Raw genomic sequence first — 19,877 nt, forward strand, 5'->3', positions numbered from 1 at the left:
GCCCCCAAAGGCTAAGATTAAAGGTGTACGACACCACGTCTGGCAGAATTTCTTAAGTTAGCATGCAAACAGGTTTCAAGCTGGGCATAGTGGTGCACGCCTAGCACTTAGGAAGCTTGGGCAGGATATACACAAGTTGGAGGTCAACCTAAACTAATTCATCCCCAACACACACACACAACATATACACAGAAACAAAATAATAGGTTGCCTTGTGGTATTTTCATACATATGTGTCATACTTGCTGGTCCCCTTCCCCAATAACCTTCTTTCTCCTTGTTGGATACCTTCAATTAGTTACTCTTAGCTATCATGACAAGTGTATAATTCCATTCCTTTTGTTTGTTTTTCAGCACTGGCTGTCTTGGAACTCGATTTGTAGACCAGGCTGGCCTCGAACTCACAGAGATCTGCCTGTCTCTGATTAAAGGCGTATGCCACCACCTTCAGGCTCTTATCTCCTATTTTCCTTTTCTCCTAGTTTCCTTTTCTTGTCTCCTATTCCATTCCCTCTCTGTATCTGTCCCTTGCCTCTCAGGCTCCTTTCTACTTCCCTGTTAAATACAAATAAATATGTGTAATGTATACACACACGCACAAATTTAAATCCAGATTCTGCATATGAGAGAGAACATGTCATATTTGTCTTTCTGAATTTGGTTTATGTTGCTTACCATGATCCATTCTGCAAATACCATTTCATTCTTCATAGCTGAAAGACGCCATTGTGTATATATTCCATACTTTACCCATTCATTTGTGTATGGACATCTAGGTCTATTCTATAATTTAGCTGTTGTGAAACTGCAGCAAAAATATGGATATGCAAAGTAACTCGGCAGGTTGATGGCTTCAGGTGACTTTTGTATATTGTTCTGTGCTGACACCTAAAGAAAGCCTACACAGGGGCTGGAGAGATGGCTCAGAGGTTAGGAGCACTGGCTGCTCTTCTAGAGGTCCTGAGTTCAGTTCCCAGCAACCACATGATGGCTCACAACCATCTGTAATGAGATCTGGTGCCCTCTTCTGACCTGCAGGGATACATGCAGGCAGAACACTGTATACATAATAAATAAATCTTTAAAAAAGAAAAAAAAAAGCCTACACAGGATTCTAGATTAGTCCCAGCTAGGAGGCTGGGACACCTTTATTTGTTGCTAAAGATGTTGTTTTAGACAGAGTCTCCTGCATCTCAGGCTGCATTCCAACTCACTGCATAGCTGAGGATGACCTTCTATTACAAATTCTCCTGCCTCTACTCCAGAGTTGGGATTACTGGTGTACATCACCACTCCCAGTTTATGGAGCGCTAAAGTTTGAGCTGCAGGGCTCTGGACATGTTGAGACATGCTGAGAAAGTACTCTACCAAGTAAACTACATCTTCAGCCTCTTTTTCTTTTAACCAGAAGGTCAAGGTGCTAGGTTCAGACTCCTCAACGCTGACCCATACCAATACCATTCCCTCCCTCCCTTCCCCACTTCAGTTCTTTGTTTTTGAGACAGGTACTTAAGTAGCCTAGAATAGCTTTAAATTAACTTCTATAACTACTGTCTCCATCTCCTGAAGGCTGGGCATGCACCACCATGTCTGATTTTATTCATCGTTGGGAATCAAACAGGGCTTCATGCATACCAGGCAAGCACTCTACCAGCTGAGCTATGTTCCCAGCCACATTCTATTCCAAACTGTCTCTTGCTTAACTGCTTGCTGCAGTAGACATGTGATTAATACTGTTAACTTGACAAGATCCATAATTAGTTAGGAGACAAGCCTGTAGGCATGCCGGTGAGGGATTACCTAGATTAGGTTAATTGGGGTGGGAAGACCTACCTTAACTGTGGGTGGCATCACTCCATGGGCTTGGGGTTTGACTGAATAAAAAGGAGAAAGTGAACTGAGCACCAGTATTCATCACTCTGTTTCTTGACTGTGAACATAATGTGACCAGCAATCTCATACTCCAGCTGCCCTGCCGTCCCCATCATGATGAACTTCCCCTCAAACTATAACCTGAAATAAACCTTTGCTTAAGTTTCATAGTTCACATAATTTGCCCAGCAATTAGGAAAGTAAATAATACAGCTAGTTTGTCTATTCCCATTAGTGCTTTGATGCAATCAAACATAAAACAGCCAGAGTGTCTTTAAAATGTAAGTCAGGTCATAGTCTCCTACCCAAAACATCCAATACTTTACCATCCCATACTAAAAATCATAATTATTGGAACTGGAGAGATGGCTCAGCAGTTAGGAGCACTAACTACTCTTCCAGAGGATTCAGGTTCAAGTCCCAATACTCAACATGGTGGCTAACAAAATCCATTTCCAGGAGATGATGTCCTCTTCTGTCTCTGTAGGCATTTACACAAAAGTGGTACATAGGGCTGGAGAGAAGGCTCAGAAATTAAGAGCACTGGCTACTCTTCCAGAGGTCCTGAGTTCAATTCCCAGCAACCACATGGTGGCTCACAACCATCTATAATGAGATCTGGTGCCCTATTCTGGCATGCAGGCAGACTTGCAGGTAGAACACTATACATAATAAATAAATAAAATCTTTTTTTTTTTAAAGTGGTGCATAGACTTATATAAGTGCAGGGGTGGCACATGCCTTTAGTCCTAGCACTGGGGAAGCACAGGCAGGTGGATCTCTATGAGTTCGAGGCCAGCCTGGTCTACAAAGAGAGTTCCAGGACAGTCAGGGCTACATAGAGAAACTCTCTTGAAAAAAAAATTTTTTTAAACAAAATTATCACAGGTTCTGCATGATATGGTACCTGTCTTATTTCTGATTTTATCTCTTCCCTGGCTCCTTGGATCTGATCTAGCCTCATTACCCTTCTTGCTATCACAAAATTCACAGTATGTTCCAGCTCTAGCTTGGTGTTTTACTTGGAATATTCAGCTATAATATTAGACTGCATCTTTCCTCTTAAGTCAGGTCTCTATACAATTGGTACTTCTCAAGTGAGGCAGTTCTTGACTATTTGGAATAACATATCATTATCTATCTCTATCCCCATTCTGCACTATTTATTTATTTATTTATTTAGAGACAGGGTCTCACTCTGTAGTTCTGGCTGGCCTTGAACTCCTGAGTGCCTCTGCCTCCCGAGTGCTGAGATTAAAGGAAGCCACACCTGGCTCTGCTTTTATTTTTAAGAGAAGAGGTCTCACAGTTGAGTGTGGTGGCCCATACATGTAATCCCAGCACTTGAGAGGTGGAGGCAGGAGGATGAGCACTTTAAGGCCATCCTGGGTTATACAGGACCCTGTCTGAAAAACAAACAAGGGGAAAAGCAGGGAGTGGGCAGGCCTCCAGCTCTTGGGCTCAAGTGATCTTCCAGCCTCAGCCTCCACAGCTGGAGTACAGATGTACACTACTGCACCCAGTCTGCATTACTTTTTCATGTTTTACTTTGTAATACTTAACCTGTAAGTATATATTTAATTTAATGTGCATGGGTGGTTTGCCTGTATCTCGGTGCACCACTTGTGTGAGTGCAGTGCCTGTGGAAGCCAGAAGAGGGCAGCAGATCCTCTGGAACTGGAGTCACAGCTGCTCGTGAACCGCCATGTGAATGCTGGAAGTCAGACCTGGGTCCTCTGGGAGAGCAGCCAATGCTCTTAATCACTAGGCCATCTCTCTAGGCTCCAACTATATATTTTAAATCTAACTATGTTATTATAATGTAAGTTTCTGAGGACAGGAACTATCCCTCTTTCATCTTTGGAACCTTAACACCTAGAAGGCTAGTGAGCAAAGTAGTTAATGTCCTGTCATCCCACTTCATTCTTCCATCAGCCAGCAACTACTTACTGCATCCCTATTACACGGGAGGCCTTGATCTTGGCACTCCAGCAGTGAATAAAACAAACCAAGAGTCTTTTGTTTACACAACTTTTTAGTGCAGGGGTTGGGAGTACAGGGGGAGGAGAGATACACAGAAAATAATAAGAAGTTACAAAGCTTGTTGTCAAGTTAAACAAGGCAAAGGCAGGTTACCAGCTCACCAGGTTACCAGGATGGGTGTGCTCTTTTATCCTGGGAGTTTGGAGAAGGCCCCTTTGCTGAGGTGTGCTTTGAATACGGAGTTGAAGTGAGAAATTGAGCTATACACATCTGGGGGCAAGTGTCAGTCCAAACGAACAGCAAAGACCCTGATGGTCGAGTGTGTTTATGTAGGAAGCCAAGTGGTACAAGAGAAGGATATAAATAAATAAACAAATGTGACATGACTTGATTTACAACTGAAGTTCACCCTAGCTGATTCCCTTAACTGCCTCAGGGAGGCAGAACAGAAGCTGACAGACTCAGAAGCTGACAGACTCGTTCGGAAGGTACTGCAAAAGGCCTGCAGGACTAGTATTGCAGTACAGGTGGTGTGAAGCAGCTGCATAGAGGACATACCTCAAAGTGGCAAAGAGGTCAACTTGCCAACAGACTGAACTCTCAGATTCGAGAGAAGAGGAAAAATGCATGGATGTGTTGGCTTATCTTAATTAAACATACAGTAATGCCTTTCACTGAGGTACACGTTGGGGAACAGGAGCAGGTTTTGTGAGGGGAAACGTTTAGCTCTGTTTGTCAAATCCCAAAGCATGGAGCAAATTGCTACAGAATAACAATCATACTTCTTATTGGCAAAGACTACTGATTGTAATGGTTCCTAGTTTGGTTAATGTGTTTGAGCCTAGTTATAATGATTTAAAATTCACAATCCAAAACCACAATTCCTGTTGCATCTACCTAATAAGATGGACCACATTAGTACCTACCCAACCTTATGGCTGGGTTAGTGTGACAATAACCGGCTCTGAAATGGGGGAATCTGTTATAGCCACCTTTCTTTCTAAAGGGAAGAAAGGTTTATTTTGGCTTAGGATATCAGGATTCAGGCCATGGTTGCCTGGCTCCATGTGCTTGGGCAGATCATTATAGCAGGAGGTAGGGTGGAGGGTATTCTTGGCTTCTTGGTAAACACGAAGCAGAGAAATGGGATAATATGGGAAGAAGCCAAGCAGATCTACAGCCTCAAGGGAAGGTAGTGACCTACTTCCTCCAACTAGGCACCACCCTGTTCTACCTTTTACCACCTCTCAATAATGTCATCATATTATGAATACAGTAAGTGAAAACTCCGTTGATTACATTGGAATCCTCAGGATCTAACTGTTTCTGGAAAACCATGGTATTTCACTTACCCCTAAGGTATTTTCATTAACATTTTTTTTTAAATTCTTTTTTTTTTTAAAGATTTATTTATTTATTATGTCTACAGTGTTCTGTCTGCACATATCCCTGCAAGCCAGAAGAGGGCACCAGATCTCATTACAGATGGTTGTGAGCCACCATGTGGTTGCTGGGAATTGAACTCAGGACCTTTGGAAGAACAAGCAGTGCTCTTAACCTCTGAGCCATCTCTCCAGCCCTTCATTAACATTTTAAAAATATATTTTGATCATGTTTTCCCTTCCCTTAATTACTCCCAGATCCTTGCCACCTGCCTACGCACCCAACTTTATATCCCGCTCCCCACTCAAAAAAAACCCAAAGCACAAAAAGCCCCACAAAACCCACAAAAATGAAAATCAAAATAGTCTAAGGACCAGTAAGACATCCCCCCACACACACTGCAAAAAAAGCCAAAACAAAGCAAATCAAAACAAAATCTACAAAAATACCACTGGAGTGTGGTTGACATACCCAGAGTCACCTAATACTTTAGGCACTGAATTTCAACAGCATGTCAAGAGATGCTTTTCAAATGATAGCTTTGTTTTCTAAAGACACAGCCTCACTCCAAAATCATGAATGTTTAGATTCCATACAGATACCCCTAGTACCGTATTTTTAGGTCACATGCCCCACCCCCATGACTGGGACCTGCTACAAAACTTTGAATTCCTAAGTGCAGACTATGCTGTCTCCAAAACTGTGAAGGCTTACCATAATTGGCCTTTCACTTTAGAGGAAGGAGGCATGTTCCAGCATGCTTTAGATCACCATCTTCTAAAAGTTTCACAATGTGGCAGTTCCTGAAACTTTTGCAGGATGTATCTCCCGTCCTGTCTCACCAAAGAATGGAAAAGTAGCTGCACTGCTGAGCCATCATTTGGCTAACATATCCCTAAGATCTAATTAGCATAATCTTACTGAAACCAACAAATATGATATTCTGCAGAATGTCCAGGTCCCCTTGGATAGCCTAGAGTGAGAATGTACATGTTCAAGGTTAAGACTGTGATAGACTGTCACCTATCTTTTATGAATACAAACTACTTCTGATACTTTCCAATGGGAACTGAGAGCCTATGTTCACTAAACTGGGTTTGTGAGCTTCAGTTACTAAATATTTTAGGCTTTGCAAGTCATACTGTCACTATTCTATGTGGCCAAGGTATCACAAAAACATTCAAAGACAGTTTATAAATGATCAAGAATGTCAACAAACCTTTACAAAACCCAGGCAATTGGGCCTGTGATGGCTCACTATCAGTGGGTAGACATTAGCTAATAAGGGTGGAAGGAGAAAACTATCTCCATACAGTCGACTTCTGACTTCCACATGTTCATGGCCTCACCCCACCAACTACACACACACACACACACACACACACACACACACACACACACACACCCATTTTTTTAATTGGGGAACATTTGACTTGTAGGCTGTAATCTGTTGACCCCTATGTAGCTGTCACATAACCTGTATCAGATGTTGTGCTATTCTTTTCAATAAAGAAAACATTTGACACAGCAGTGCCTTGGGGATTATGACTAGCTTTAGCTTGCAAGCTGTCCACTGTAATCCACCAGCCAGTTTTTGCAAAAGCCAGAAAGACTAAACGAGGATCTGAGGTACCCTTTAAGGGTGATCTAATCCTTGCCGTTGCCCTCACAATATAGCATTATTTTTATCTTGACAGAGGTGGCGATGCAGTTCCAGGATTTTCTGCTTGGTCTTTCTGCTAAATGCTGGGCATCTTCATTGGCAGGTCAAAGAGATGCACATTTGGATATTGCCGAAATGATCAGAAGATAGAATCTGTAGATCTGTAGGGTAGGTTTAGTTCAGCATTCCACTTATTCTATAGCCTGTTATTTCCCTAAATGGGGAATGTCTGAAGAAGAGACATTGCTGTGGTGCTTTGAATCTATGGATATCAATGTTAACACAGAGCTGTCATCTGTATGTGATTTTTAATTTGTGTGTGTTATGAGTGTTATGCCTGTGTGTAAGTGGACCACATACATGAAATGCCCACAGAACCCAGAAAAGGGCATCAGATGCCCTGGAATTGGAGTTACACACAGTTGTCAGCCACCATGTGGGTCTTCTGCAAGAGCAGCAAGGACTCTTAACCATTGGGCTACCTCTTGATCACAGTGATGGTTTATCTTGATGTCTGTGAGGGCATTTTCGGTGAAGGACTGAGAGCGGAAGGCCCTCTGCCAACTGGGAAGCACCTCCTAGCTGAAAGCATTACTTGCCTGCCTGACTGCCTTGTTGTTTTTCGAAACAGGGCTTCTCTGTGTAGCCCTGGCTGTCCTACAACTGTCTCTGTAGACCAGGCTGGCTTTGAACTCAGAGATCCACCTGCCTCTGCCTGCCAAGTGCTGGGATTAAAGGCGTGTGCCACCACCGCCCAGCTTGCCTTGATTCTTAGAGGTATGTCTATCCCATTACTGTTGTTGCCATCAGAACTCAGCTCCTTTAGTGTCTCAATGTTTCCGCTCTCCAGAAACTTTCTAAGTAGGCCTTCAGCACCAGACTGGCACTATGGAGGCATCTAGACTCCTTAACTGAACAAGCTCCTAGTTCTCAACCTCTCCATCAGGTTAACAGCCACTGCCAGACTACTTCTTCCATGTCATGTAAAGCCACCTAGTAAGTTCCCTTTGAAACTTGTAATACATTCATTCTCTGGGTTCTGTTCCTCTAGAAACCCCAGATTAACACTGTATTCCACCTTTGTGTGTTCTGAGTGTGTTGGTAACTAAATGACCTTTCAATTGAGTTTGTAACTCTGATGCTGAGCAGAACTTAGAGCTTTTCTTCGACCTTGATTTTGAAGGTCTCGTTTCTATCTCTTGGTTGCCTGTCTGTCCTGCTCCTAAGACCACCTGGCTCTATTACCAATCTCCACTCAATGTTTCCCTGGTAGAAAAGCTGCCACCAGGCTTTTGACAGGTGCTGCCTTGACTTTCCAGAGGAACATGACTGTGAGTTCTTCAGTTCTACAGCAAGCACCGCGTGCCCACTTCCTGAATCCTGTTTTGTACATTTCTGTATTATCTGCCATGTCTACTTAATGTGGGACAGGGATGGAAGGAGGCTCAGTGGTTGAGAGCTGTCTGCTCTTTCAGAGAACCAGACTTCATTTCCCAGCATCCACATCTGGTGGCTCACACACACATACAGATTAATAATAAATCTTAAAAAGTTTTTTATGTCAGACGGTTAATTTTTTTTTTTTTTTAATGTGGGCCATTTTCTCCAAGCTCCCTGAGCTTTCTGACAGCCGAGTTCTAACCTGTGGGGCCTTGAGAGCATGTTCTAGGTTCATAGGAAAAGGACATTATCATACATTTTGTATGAATTTGATTCTTGTTTCAAGAAGCCATCTATCCAGTCACAAATTTGTTACCCGAACACACAGAATTTTGGAAGGGGAGTTCTTGTAAACTTTGAGTACAGCTTAAATACTTCACTAAAGTTATGCAATGGTTATTTTTAGTTTATCAAGAGAAGCAAACTAGAAAAAGTGCTAGATAACCATATTGTGACACAGTTTTTGCTTAAGACCAAGTCTCCACAGGTAACACATGGGGAAGGACTTCAAGTATGTAAGTATACATTTGCCTAGGACCTATAAAGAGACTAAGGAAAGTCCAGAACAGCATTATTACCATGGAGCTGTTTTGTTTGTTTTTCCTAGACAGGGTTTCTCTGTGTAACAGCCCTGGCTGTCTTGGAACTCACTCTGTAGACCAGGCTGTCCTCAAACTCACTGAGATCCACCTGCTTAAGCCTCCCAAGCACCACCCAGCTGAAGTGGTTTTGTTTTAATCACTGTATCAACTTGTGACATTAGGTACCAGAAATACAGTGTCTAAAACTTTAGTATTTGATATTGCTGTGAAATTCAATTATATGACCAGTGGGCTTAACCTGTTAATGGAGTCTAGATGATTTAGGTGTTTTCAAATTTGCATGGCAGGCTGTATACAGTTTCAGCTGAATACCTGTCACGGGCAACAGATCCAAATATTAATGCATGAGGACTACATGTTTAAAGGCAAAAATCTCTGGTCCTTTACCACACATAATTTGAGAAGGACTGCCCTAGGGCACCAGGTTTTATTCAGCTATAAGTTTCAGAGTAATTCAAGTAGTATTTAGGAAAAAAAACTAATTAATCCAAGGTCAACTGGCTCATATTCAAGCAAAATAAAAATGAAAGAAATGTCTTAGAAATAGCCATGGTGAACCATGGCATCACCACGAGAAGAATAAAGGACAGGCCGGGCGGTGGTGGCATACGCCTTTAATCCCAGCACTCGGGAGGCAGAGGCAGGCGGATCTCTGTGAGTTCGAGGCCAGCCTGGGCTACAGAGTGAGTTCCAGGACAGGCTCCAAAGCTACACAGAGAAACCTTGTCTCGAAAAACCAAAAAATAAAATAAAATAAAATAAAATAAAATAAATAAATAAAATAAAATAAAAAAATAAAGGACAGATGGCATGGCATTGGGCACAATTCCGAGGGCAGGCCATTCCTGTTCCTGTCTCCTCACCTATCCTGGTCAAGCTTTTGCAGAAGCGTCAACAATTGGCAATCCAGGCCCCATTCATCATCACAAATCAGCTTGTACTTTTTTCCTTTCTTAGTGCATGGAGGAGACTCAAATTCAGACCCTGAGTCTTCTGTCTGATGAGCTGTGGAGGCTGAATAGTCCCCACAGCCTGAGCTCAAGCTCATTTCCTTTCACAGAATGTGTGGGATCTTTTTTGGGGGAGAGGGGAGGTTTTGAGACAGGGTTTCTCTGTGTAACAGTCCTGGCTGTCCTGGAACTCACTTTGTACACCAGGCTGGCCTTGAACTCACTGAGATCCGCCTGCCTCTGCCTCCCAAATGCTGGGATTAAAGGCGTGCGCCACCACTACCCAGCTGATGTGTGGGATCTTTAAGAGTGATTTTAACCCAGGAGGGGGAAATGATGTGTCATGAGCTCAAAGTGACTCAAATGATAAATGTGAATTTGTTTCTGCAAAAGTTATTTTCCAGAGAAGTGGATATGATCAAAATACATTGATTGTATACATGTATAAAATTCTCAAAGAATAAATTAAAAATATATATTTAAAAAGTTATTTTCCAAGTGAACCAAGACAGCTAGTTGGGCTAGACTATCCATAAAATATATGGCGACCACGGTCCTTAGACCTACTGAGGTCAATTTAAAATAGGTAATTTAGAAAACATGTTAACAATATACCATTAACATCAATTATAATGTAAGAAGTTAAGACTGAAATACCAAGGAGATGATGACAGTATCCTTTTACCAAAGGAAGGGCAGCCTGAGCTGGAGGGCAGGGCCATGGTAGAGCTTAGCAGAACATTACACAGAACTATCTCCTAACACTTCCCATTCTGCAACTTATAGAAGCTCAGCAAGATTAGGAGCAGACCTGGATGAAAAATAACCCACACATACGCTCAGAATATTTATTAGATACTGTCCCCTGGGGCTTGCAGGAAAAAAGACTCAGGCCACATCCCTTTCCCAAGCACCTTCCTGAACTAAGGATTCTAGGGAATCTGATATCCCAACTAAGCCAGAATGTATCTGGGTAGAATGGCCATTCATTTACCAGATCTGACACTACAGTTATGTGTTGGCCAGGGAAGGGAAGGGTCCAGTGAGAATGGTAGAGGTACTAGATGAAAGGAAACAAGATTGGCCTTCATCAATCACAACATTGGTTCAGAGGGGCTGGAATAAATAAGAGTCTAAAAAGAGAGGGAAGAGGACAGCCAGGGGGCAAAGGAAGGTCAAGAGCTGGGTTCACCTAAATCACAGAGTTGTAGAAAGAACCAGGGTAGCAACTTGAGTCCTCAGGAGGAAACAGGAATTAAGAGTACAGCACCTAGGGACAGGAAAAGCCCAGGGCATCTCTTCCAACTTGACCACAGGTAAGTGCAAAGTTCCTTTCCCTTCAGAGAGTTCAAAATGAAGGTAAGGAGATGTAGTGACATACAGCCCCAGGGCAGGCTACATTTCTCCTCATTCCCAGAGGCCCTGCCTAATGGAAACACCAAGTCTGAGGACTCAGCTCCTGCTCCCTAGCTCCAAGAGAGGGAGCAGAAACAAGGCACGAAGTCCCTGGGAATCAAGGGGACATCAGTATAGTCATATATAACATTACTTTTGGGAGCAGGAAGAAGTGAAATGCCCCAAAAGGGATGCCTTCCTTCACCTGGCAATGAATTGGCCTGTTTCTAACAGCAGAGCGCATGATGGAGTAGGGCTCATAGAAATGGCCTAGAGAACAGATCCTCAGCTGGTATGGCACAGTCTTGAAGGGGATGTAGAGAGTGGGAGGCAGCTGGCTCCCAGAGACGACACTCCTGACTCAGTTCACAATGGTTCTGCTGACTCCAGATGCTCCCCATGGCTCGGACTCAGGGAGGAAAACCTGTTGTGTTTCACATGATCAGACACTGTTCGCCATTGGCACCTGGTGGGCCCGATAGATTGAGGGTATCCAGGTCAAAGTTGAGGCCAGGAGGCTGGAGAAGAGATGAAGAGGCTGAGAAAACCACTTGTATTTCAGGTCAGAGCTTCTGAAGGTCCATCCCTGGCAGCCACAATGATCACCTTATATGAATTAACTAGGGATTACTGGAGTCTGCAGACTGGGAACTGGGTTAAAATGTAGAAGACATACTCACCATCTCCCCAGCCAGCTCTTTTGGAGGATGGCCCAAGTCCTGTAACTAGAAAATAAAAAGAATAAGCGATCATAAAATAAAAGTCACAGAAAACATCACAAAAAGCAACAAAAGGAATGTGACTAGTGATCTGATTCCTCTGACCATGGTATGCAGCCTTGGGTTCCCTCCACCCAGGCTTGGTCGTGTAGCACCCTTCCCAGACACCTCCGTTCAACCAGCGTGGACAGCTCCAGGAGGAAGGCAGTGAAAGGAGGGCTTACCTGCTGCATAAGGTCCAGCACCGTCTCGAAACGAGCCCTGTGAGTAGCCTCACTGTCCGTGGGTGTCTCTGCCTCAAACTGCTCACATATTTTGCCCATAACAGTGTGCTGCTCCTGATACTTTTCAAACTGCTCTGGAGGAATAGATTCCTGGTGACTCTGCAACCATTCTGGATACTAAGGAAAGAGGGAATGGGTGGGAAAGAATTAAGTGAACAAGGAGAGAAAGGGACTTAAAATGTAAAGAGCATGAAGAGGGAAAAAAACGCTACATAAGCAAGTTCATTGTGAAAGGACAAAGTACTGTTGACTCCAACAGACCATCTGGATATACTGGTATTTATGGTAACTGCAGATTAGTAAACTATGTGTGAAAAGCAAGAAAGTAATCATTTTAGGCTCTCAGGATTGTTCTAGTTTCATTTCTGTTGCTACAACAAAACATCAAAAACAACTTGGGGAGGAAAGGGTTTATTTCATCTGATACTTCCAAGTAACAGTCTATCACTGAGGGTAGGAACTCAAGCAGAGACCACGGAGGAGTACTGCCTACTGGCTTACTTTCTTGCGTGTTTTTTTTTTTTCTTATATAGTCTAGGCCTATTGGCCTAGGGATGGTGCTACCCACAATGGACTATGCCCTTCCAACACTAACCACCAATCAAGACAATTCCTCACACACATGGCCATAGTCCAATCTGATCTAGGCAATCCCCCAACTGAGATCCCCTCAAATGACTCTGGGCTACGTAAACTTGACAGCTGCAGCTAACTAAGACATGGTCACATATGATCTCTGTTGAACATTGTTGTTCTCTGTTATTTTTTTAGATTTATTTATTTTTATTTTGTGTGTATTAGTGTTTTGCCTGTATGTATGTATTTGTACCATGTGCATTCCTGGTGGACTTGAAGGTCAGAAAGAGGTGTCAGATCCCCTAGAAATGGGAGTTATAGATGGTTATGAGCTACCTACCATGCTGATGCTGGGAACCAAACCTAGGTCCTCTGCAAGAGCAGCAAGTGCTCTTTAATAAGCCCCCTCTGTTGTTGCTGTTGTTTTTTATAATTTTTAAAAATTCTATCAATTTTTTATATGAATGTTTTGCCTGTATCTATGTCTGTGCACCATGTGTGTGTCTGGTGCTCTCGGAAGCTGGAAGAGGGCATCAAATCCCCCAGAACTGAAGCCACAGACCATTGTGAGCTGCCATGTGGGTGTTGCAAATTGAACCCAGATCCTCCAGAAGAGCAGCCAGTGATCTTAACTGTTGAATCTCTCTCCATTCCTGTGTTTTTAAACTTAAAAATATAAAAACCAGGGCTAGGGAGATAGATGGCTTAGTGGTTAAGAGTACACACTGCTCTTGCAGAGGACCCCAGTTCAAGTTCAACTGCCAGCACTCATGTTAGGTGGCTCACTGCCAGTTGTAACTCTAGTTTGAGGGTGGTCTGGTGCCTGTAGCCTCCACAGGCACCTGAACTCCCTCCCTCCCTCCCTCCCTCCCTCCCTCTCCCTCCCTCCCTCCCTCCCTCTCCCTCCCTCCCTCCCTCCCTCCCTCTCTCTCTCTCTCTCTCTCTCTCTCTCTCTCTCTCTCTCTCTCTCACACACACACACACACACACACACACACACTCCTAATTAAAAAATAGTAGTAAAAATAAAATTTTATGTAAACAGCCAGGCGGTGGTGATGCACACCTTTGATCCCAACACTCGGGAGGCAGACACAGGCAAATCTCTGTGAGTTTGAAGGCCAGCCTGGTCTACAGAGAGAGTTCCAGGATAGGCTCCAAAGCTACACAGAGAAACCTTGTCTCAAAGAAACAAAACAAAACAGCAAAACAACAAAAAAGAAAACAATGTAAACAATACTCTTAGCTTGAGAGTTGGACTTAGACTTTACAAACACTGGTCTGCAGACTCCTGGTGTTGCTACTCATTTCCCACTCAGTCATCTGTTGCCCTGTGATGCCAAAGAGCTTCTCTTTCTCTACTTCATTTCTCTAGTGAAACGATATGCTTTTTAAAGCAAGAACTATCATTGAAACTACTCTCAAACTGTTCATAACACCCACCACAAAATCCTGTGAGTTCTTACTAGAAATACAAGAAGGAATGTATCAGTCAAACTCAAGAATCTTGAACTAATTTAGAGAAAACTAAAGCTGAAGAATTTCCCCTTCTAGCTCAGACAGTCCCTGTGTGAACAAATGATCAGATCATCTATGTACCTTTATTCTCTCAATAACAACTTCCACCTTCAGCAAACAAATGTTTAAAAAAAAATGTACTTGTACACTCAAATTACCCTTTTACTATGCATAATCTGAGCAAAGTGCCCATGAGTTGATATAATGAAGCAAGGCGAAAAAGCAGAGTAGAAATTCACAAACCTTTTCCGTGATCTCCTTTAGGGATGGGTACAGTACATCTTTAGACAGTAGGTTCTGCATGATACTCTGCATGATGGGGAGAATGTTCCCTTCCCCATCCCCTTCATCCATGCCCAGCCCTTCCATGGCTTTGGTCAGCTCCTCTTCAGACATGCCCGAGTTCTAGACAAGATAAAAGAGAGGCGAACTGGTTATACTGCCTTCCTGGAATGCTTATCACACTTTCAGATGGAAAGAACAATCTAGATGTGCCTGTAACAAAAATCAAGGCAAGGTCAGATTTGGGGAGATCCCCTAGAGCATCTACTTTGTGAGACTGCTCAGGATGCATCTGGGAGTGGACCCCTACTCCTTTCCCTTTACCTGAAGGTCAGTGGCATTTTTGGCTAGCCCACTTAACGTCTCCTTTAGGCAAGAAGTAAATTCTTGTTGAGAGTTTGCATCACTGCCTAGGAGAGATGAAAAGAACCAAGATTACCTAGGATTTGAACTGTCAGCTTGTCTAGACTGACCTACTTACCAGCCTGGATATAAAACATTTACTAGCAAACTACTACCACTTCAAAATCTTAACCACTCTTTGGCCATCTTCATGGTCATGCTATAAATCTGTACAGATAATGTGTTAATTGTTCTCCACGGTAACACTGTCCTTTAAAAGGGTTGGTTTGGGATAATCTTATTTATTTATTTACTTTTGAGACAAGGTCTCACTATGTAGTTCTAGCTGTTCTGGAACTCACTATGTAGACCAGGCTGGCCTCGAACTCACAGAGCTCCATCTGCCTCTGCCTCCCAAGGGTTAAAGGAATACACTATTATACCTGGCTGGAATAATCTTTTCTTTATTACTTTCCAAAATAGCCTAACCTTTTCTTTCAGCAAGCAGGATTCCCAGACCTGTTTCTCTTGCCTTGTCCCATTCCATCGCTGTGACACTACAATGGTTATCAATTTTACAATCCTGGTACTGTCAAGCAATAAAGAGGTCTGTTCAGTATTTTTGTTTGGGGTTGCTCACCCACTCTCCCAGCTGCTTCTGAGAGCTTTTGGAACTGTTCCACCAGGTGGGGCTCTTCTTCAGCCAGCTCCTTCATTGCCTTCTCAAACTCCGCGGTGGCCTGGGAAGCCAGCTCACTGTCAAACAGTTCCTGGAAAAACTTCTCTTGGGAGGCGAAGAGGGCATCCTGCAGGGGGAGGTGGGCAAAATTCACCTCTTACAGAACCACCCTGAGTCTAGCCTCCTAAAGGAGCTCAAGTGGTAGTTTTGGGAAATGAAACATCTCCCCCACAAACACCTCCATTTAACACTCTATCTGCCTCTTCTCAGGGGGCAGCAAGCAAAGAATCTGGCCACTGAAGGAATAACAGGGGGGAACATACAAATCCAATCACTTAAAACTGCTCTTTTCTCAAGACACTTCTTTTTCATCCCTCAGTACAACCCCAGGTCCTTGTTTCACAGGAGCTGAGGCCTGAAAGAACACTCAGCAGCGTGAGGCAAAGGCATCCTCCCACCCACCCTTCTGGCCCACAGGGGCCTGCCCCACCCCTGCTCTGAGCAGCATGTCCATCCTCCCCCTCCCTTAAGGGGGTGGGATTTATACTTTGGCAGTGTCTCCTGGCGATCTCTTCTGGGGCCCTGAAGCATCAGGGGCCGAGGTGGTAGGAGGGGGTGCTGGGGAGGGTTTGGCTTTATCGAAATCATCAAGAGCACCTTTGGAAACAAGAGACATGATGGGTATGTTGGGGATGGATAAGGCTAGAAAACTGTGTGATTCTGAGCAAACTATCAGGAAAATAATCATATAACGTGCCAGATCTCCTGAACTTCTCTCTTCTTGGTGTCTCTCTTGCCTTGTCCACTGATCAACAGGCTTCCCACCTTTCCTTGGGAATCACCTAATTTATCGTGACCGATTGGTAAGAAAACCCTTTACATAGAACCAGTGTTCATCCCAGAACTAGGAGGAAAGGATTAAATAAGCTGTGCAGAGATTTTTTTTTTAATAAAAGTTTTGAAATATTTATTGAGTGCCTAATAGGCCAGATACAGAGGTCTAAGGAACTTGATTGCTTGTGAAGAATGACACATGAATAAACCTGTCTGGCACGTAATATTATTCAGAAGTCCAAAAACGAGAGGAAATGCCTAACTGGTAGACTATCAGAGTGAACTGTGTGGTCAAGCGGCAGAGAAATCTTTATATGCATACTATAAGGTTCCCTAAAAACCCCACACAGTTATCTAACATGAATAGAGGGGAGAGATAAGGCTTATTTCTTTGAACTCACTTTGAGGCCCTAAAGGCAATAACCTCTTGTAAGAAAGCACAGGATATCCCACCCAACTTTCCATGGGCCCTACTACAAACTCCACTCATTCTACTGGAGGGTATTAAACGCTTAAATTATGTTCCAATTTAGTTGTCCCTCAGCAGGCACCTAGAGCTCCCCTTGGCCTTACATGCAGTAACCCTGGGCCAATCGAGCCCCTTGGCATGCCTCACTAAATCTGTTCATTTTCTGCCCGCCTACATCACTGTGACTGAGCAACAGATAAAAGGCTCACCTTTGCCCTGAAAAGCCTGTGGTGTCACCACCACTCTGCTTGCCAGAGCTAGGGAAAGGGCACTGGCCTCACTCTGGGCAGGAAACCAGAGAGAAGGGCAAGAGCGAGAAACAGAGGAACATCCGCCATCATTTCAGGAAGATGAAATGTTTTCCCCTGGGACTGGCTCACTCTCAGTTTCTCCAACGGATGAAAAAGGGTGTCAGGCATGGTGGTGCATGGCACCAGGAGGCAGGGGCCAGAAAAACCACAAATTCAAGGCCATCCTTGAGTGTGAGGCCAGCCTAGACTACACGAGACAGTCTTTCAAAACAATAATTTTAAAAGTAGTTTCCTTGAACTACTGACACGAAAGAACTAAGGGCCTGGTAGAAGAATGAGGACAGATTGTGAGGTAAAGAAGTTAAGAAAGATATGATCATGGACATAAGGGCCCTTGGAGTCGAAGGTTATTTTGTTCTGCGGATGCTGCTGACAGGAGAGGAGATTTCAATAATTTACTAAAGCCGGTCCTGGAGGCTCCAGCCTGTAATCTCAGCACTCCCAGAGGCTAAGGCAGGAAGACTGCCACGAGTTCAAGGCCAGCCTGTGCTACAGGGTGAGATACTGCCTCAAACACAGTCCGACAGTCTAAAGCAAGGGAAGTTTGGGGCGGGGAGGGGTGGGTCATGAAACATCTCATTACGGTTAGTTTTCCCCTCCGCAGTAAGATTTGCGGTCTGGACTGATCAGTGACCAAGGTGAACACCCAGCTCCCGCTAATAAGGACGGCCGGGGTCGAACTCAGACCACCTCCCCCGCCAACCATTAGAGAGTCTCCCGCTCCGCCCCCAAATCTCAAGCTCATTTAACCCCCAACGGGTCCTCGCCCCCGACCCCTCTAGCCCTTCCCATCATGGGCTCTTACTTTCCAGAAGCTCCTCCAGTTCCCGGTCCGCTTCGACCCCAACATCGCAACCTTCCTCAGCGGCCGCCATCTTGCTGCCTCCGACTTGCCGTAGGAGGTGGAACCACTGGCGCCACCACATGCCCCGCCCCTAACCCCGCCCCCACGACTTGGGCAGCCAATGATATCGTTCTACTGTGCAGGACCGCCATTTTTAAAGGGACAGGAAACGTGGGTTTTGTTGTTGTTTTTGTTTTTCTTCTGGGAATCAACCTAGGTTCCTGCACGAGCTGAGCAAGCGCTGCACCCCTGGAGCTACACAGCCACAGCCGTTACTAGATAGGTTGCGCAGGCTGGTCTAGAAATCGGGCTCCTCCCTTCAACATTTCCCAAATGTTTGACCCAACAGGCTCAGCTTGATGTGGGGGCCAGGGTTGGGGGCAGAAGAGGTGAGAGGATTTATTTGCTTTCGTTTTGTTTGTTTACTTTCCCTTTCATCTGAAACTTTTAGTCTGGAGAGGTTTTGTTTTCAGTCAAATTCTTCTAATCCTACTGCCTCCACCTTCCAAGGGCAGAGAGTACACCTCAAGGCTCAGCTAAATCCAGAGCTATAAAACTTCTGGTAATGTGCATTTTTTTTTTTTTTTTTTTTTTAGGCTAAGACAGAATTGCCAAATTGAGGCAATCTTGGTTTCATCCCCAGAGCCTGCATGGTAGGAGAGACTTCTACCACGCACTGAACTCTGCCTGCCTCCTGTACTCCTTGACACATACACAAAACAGATGAACAAAATAAAGATTACCAAGTCGATTTTCAGCAAGTAGCAAGTATCTACAGTTGTATACAGTCTTATTCTGGGCACAACGAAATAAACAAATAAATCAGAGTTGGTCCTACCTGTAAGGGTTGACTGGAGGTGGAATTGGAAACACAGATGGTAATTAATAGAATTAAGACAGACTCAAAAACAAACATAATTCTTTCTCTGAATTAATCCTGAAAGATTGTGTATGCATTTGTTTTGTTTTGTTTTCTCGAGACAATATTTCTCTGTGCAGCCCTGGCTGTCCTGGAACTCAATGTAGACCAGGCTGGCCTCAAACTCAGAAATCAACCTGCTTCTGCCTCCAGAATGCTGGTAATAAGGGCATGTGCTACCACACCTGGCTCTGCTTTCTATTCTTACTATTGATATCCTTAACATCCTGTCTTAATGCTAATTTACCCCGACCAACCGCTCTTTCTAACTTCCTAATATATTGTGAATAGTGACAAAATAGTATTTTATAGCTTTCCCCTCCCCTTTCTTGCTTGAAGAGGGGGCTCATTTAGCTCAGGCTGGCCTAGAACTCCTTATCCTGTTGCCTACACACTCCAAGTACTGGGGTTATAGATACTCACCACCATTCTCTATTCTGCTCATAGCATTTTTTCGTCTTGTTTAAGGACTTAATGGCTCTCCACTGCTTATTGATTAACTTCAGATTCTTGACTGATATTCACAATTATTTCATATACAACCATTCTTCTTTCTCCACTTAGATAAGTGACAAGAAGCAGAGATCGTCAACTTTGTTCACAAACTCACTTTAGATTGTGTATAATTTTGTGATTTAATTTGCAAACTTATAAAAAAGACTTTTTTTGTAGACAGGGTCTCACTATGTAGCACTGGCTGGCCTAGAACTCACAGAGATCTGCCTGCCAAGACTGAAAAAAATATTTTTTTCTCAATTTTCCCCCATTTTTATTTATTTATTTTTCTATTATCAGCTTGATACAGTATAAAT

General features: G+C 43.7%; 1 protein-coding gene across 2 annotated transcripts; it reads right to left on the reverse strand.

The window, feature by feature from the left end:
* Positions 1-10,727: 10,727 nt before the first annotated feature.
* Pex19 (peroxisomal biogenesis factor 19) lies at positions 10,728-18,200 on the reverse strand. Of its 2 annotated transcripts, XM_059280755.1 has the most exons (8): positions 18,108-18,200; positions 16,236-16,345; positions 15,650-15,815; positions 14,992-15,077; positions 14,629-14,790; positions 12,232-12,408; positions 11,969-12,013; positions 10,728-11,806 (listed from the first exon to the last, which is right to left on the reverse strand). In XM_059280755.1, the coding sequence occupies exons 1-8, from the start codon at positions 18,175-18,177 to the stop codon at positions 11,723-11,725; spliced, it is 900 nt and encodes a 299-aa protein (XP_059136738.1). In that variant the 5' UTR covers positions 18,178-18,200; the 3' UTR covers positions 10,728-11,722. The 2 variants fall into 2 exon arrangements, with proteins under 2 accessions (XP_059136738.1, XP_059136739.1); XM_059280756.1 differs by lacking the exon at positions 16,236-16,345 and having other exon boundaries at positions 18,108-18,180.
* Between the last annotated feature and the right edge of the window lie 1,677 nt (positions 18,201-19,877).

Source organism: Peromyscus eremicus, chromosome 15 (genome assembly GCF_949786415.1).
Source record: "Peromyscus eremicus chromosome 15, PerEre_H2_v1, whole genome shotgun sequence".
NCBI lineage: Eukaryota > Metazoa > Chordata > Mammalia > Rodentia > Cricetidae > Peromyscus > Peromyscus eremicus.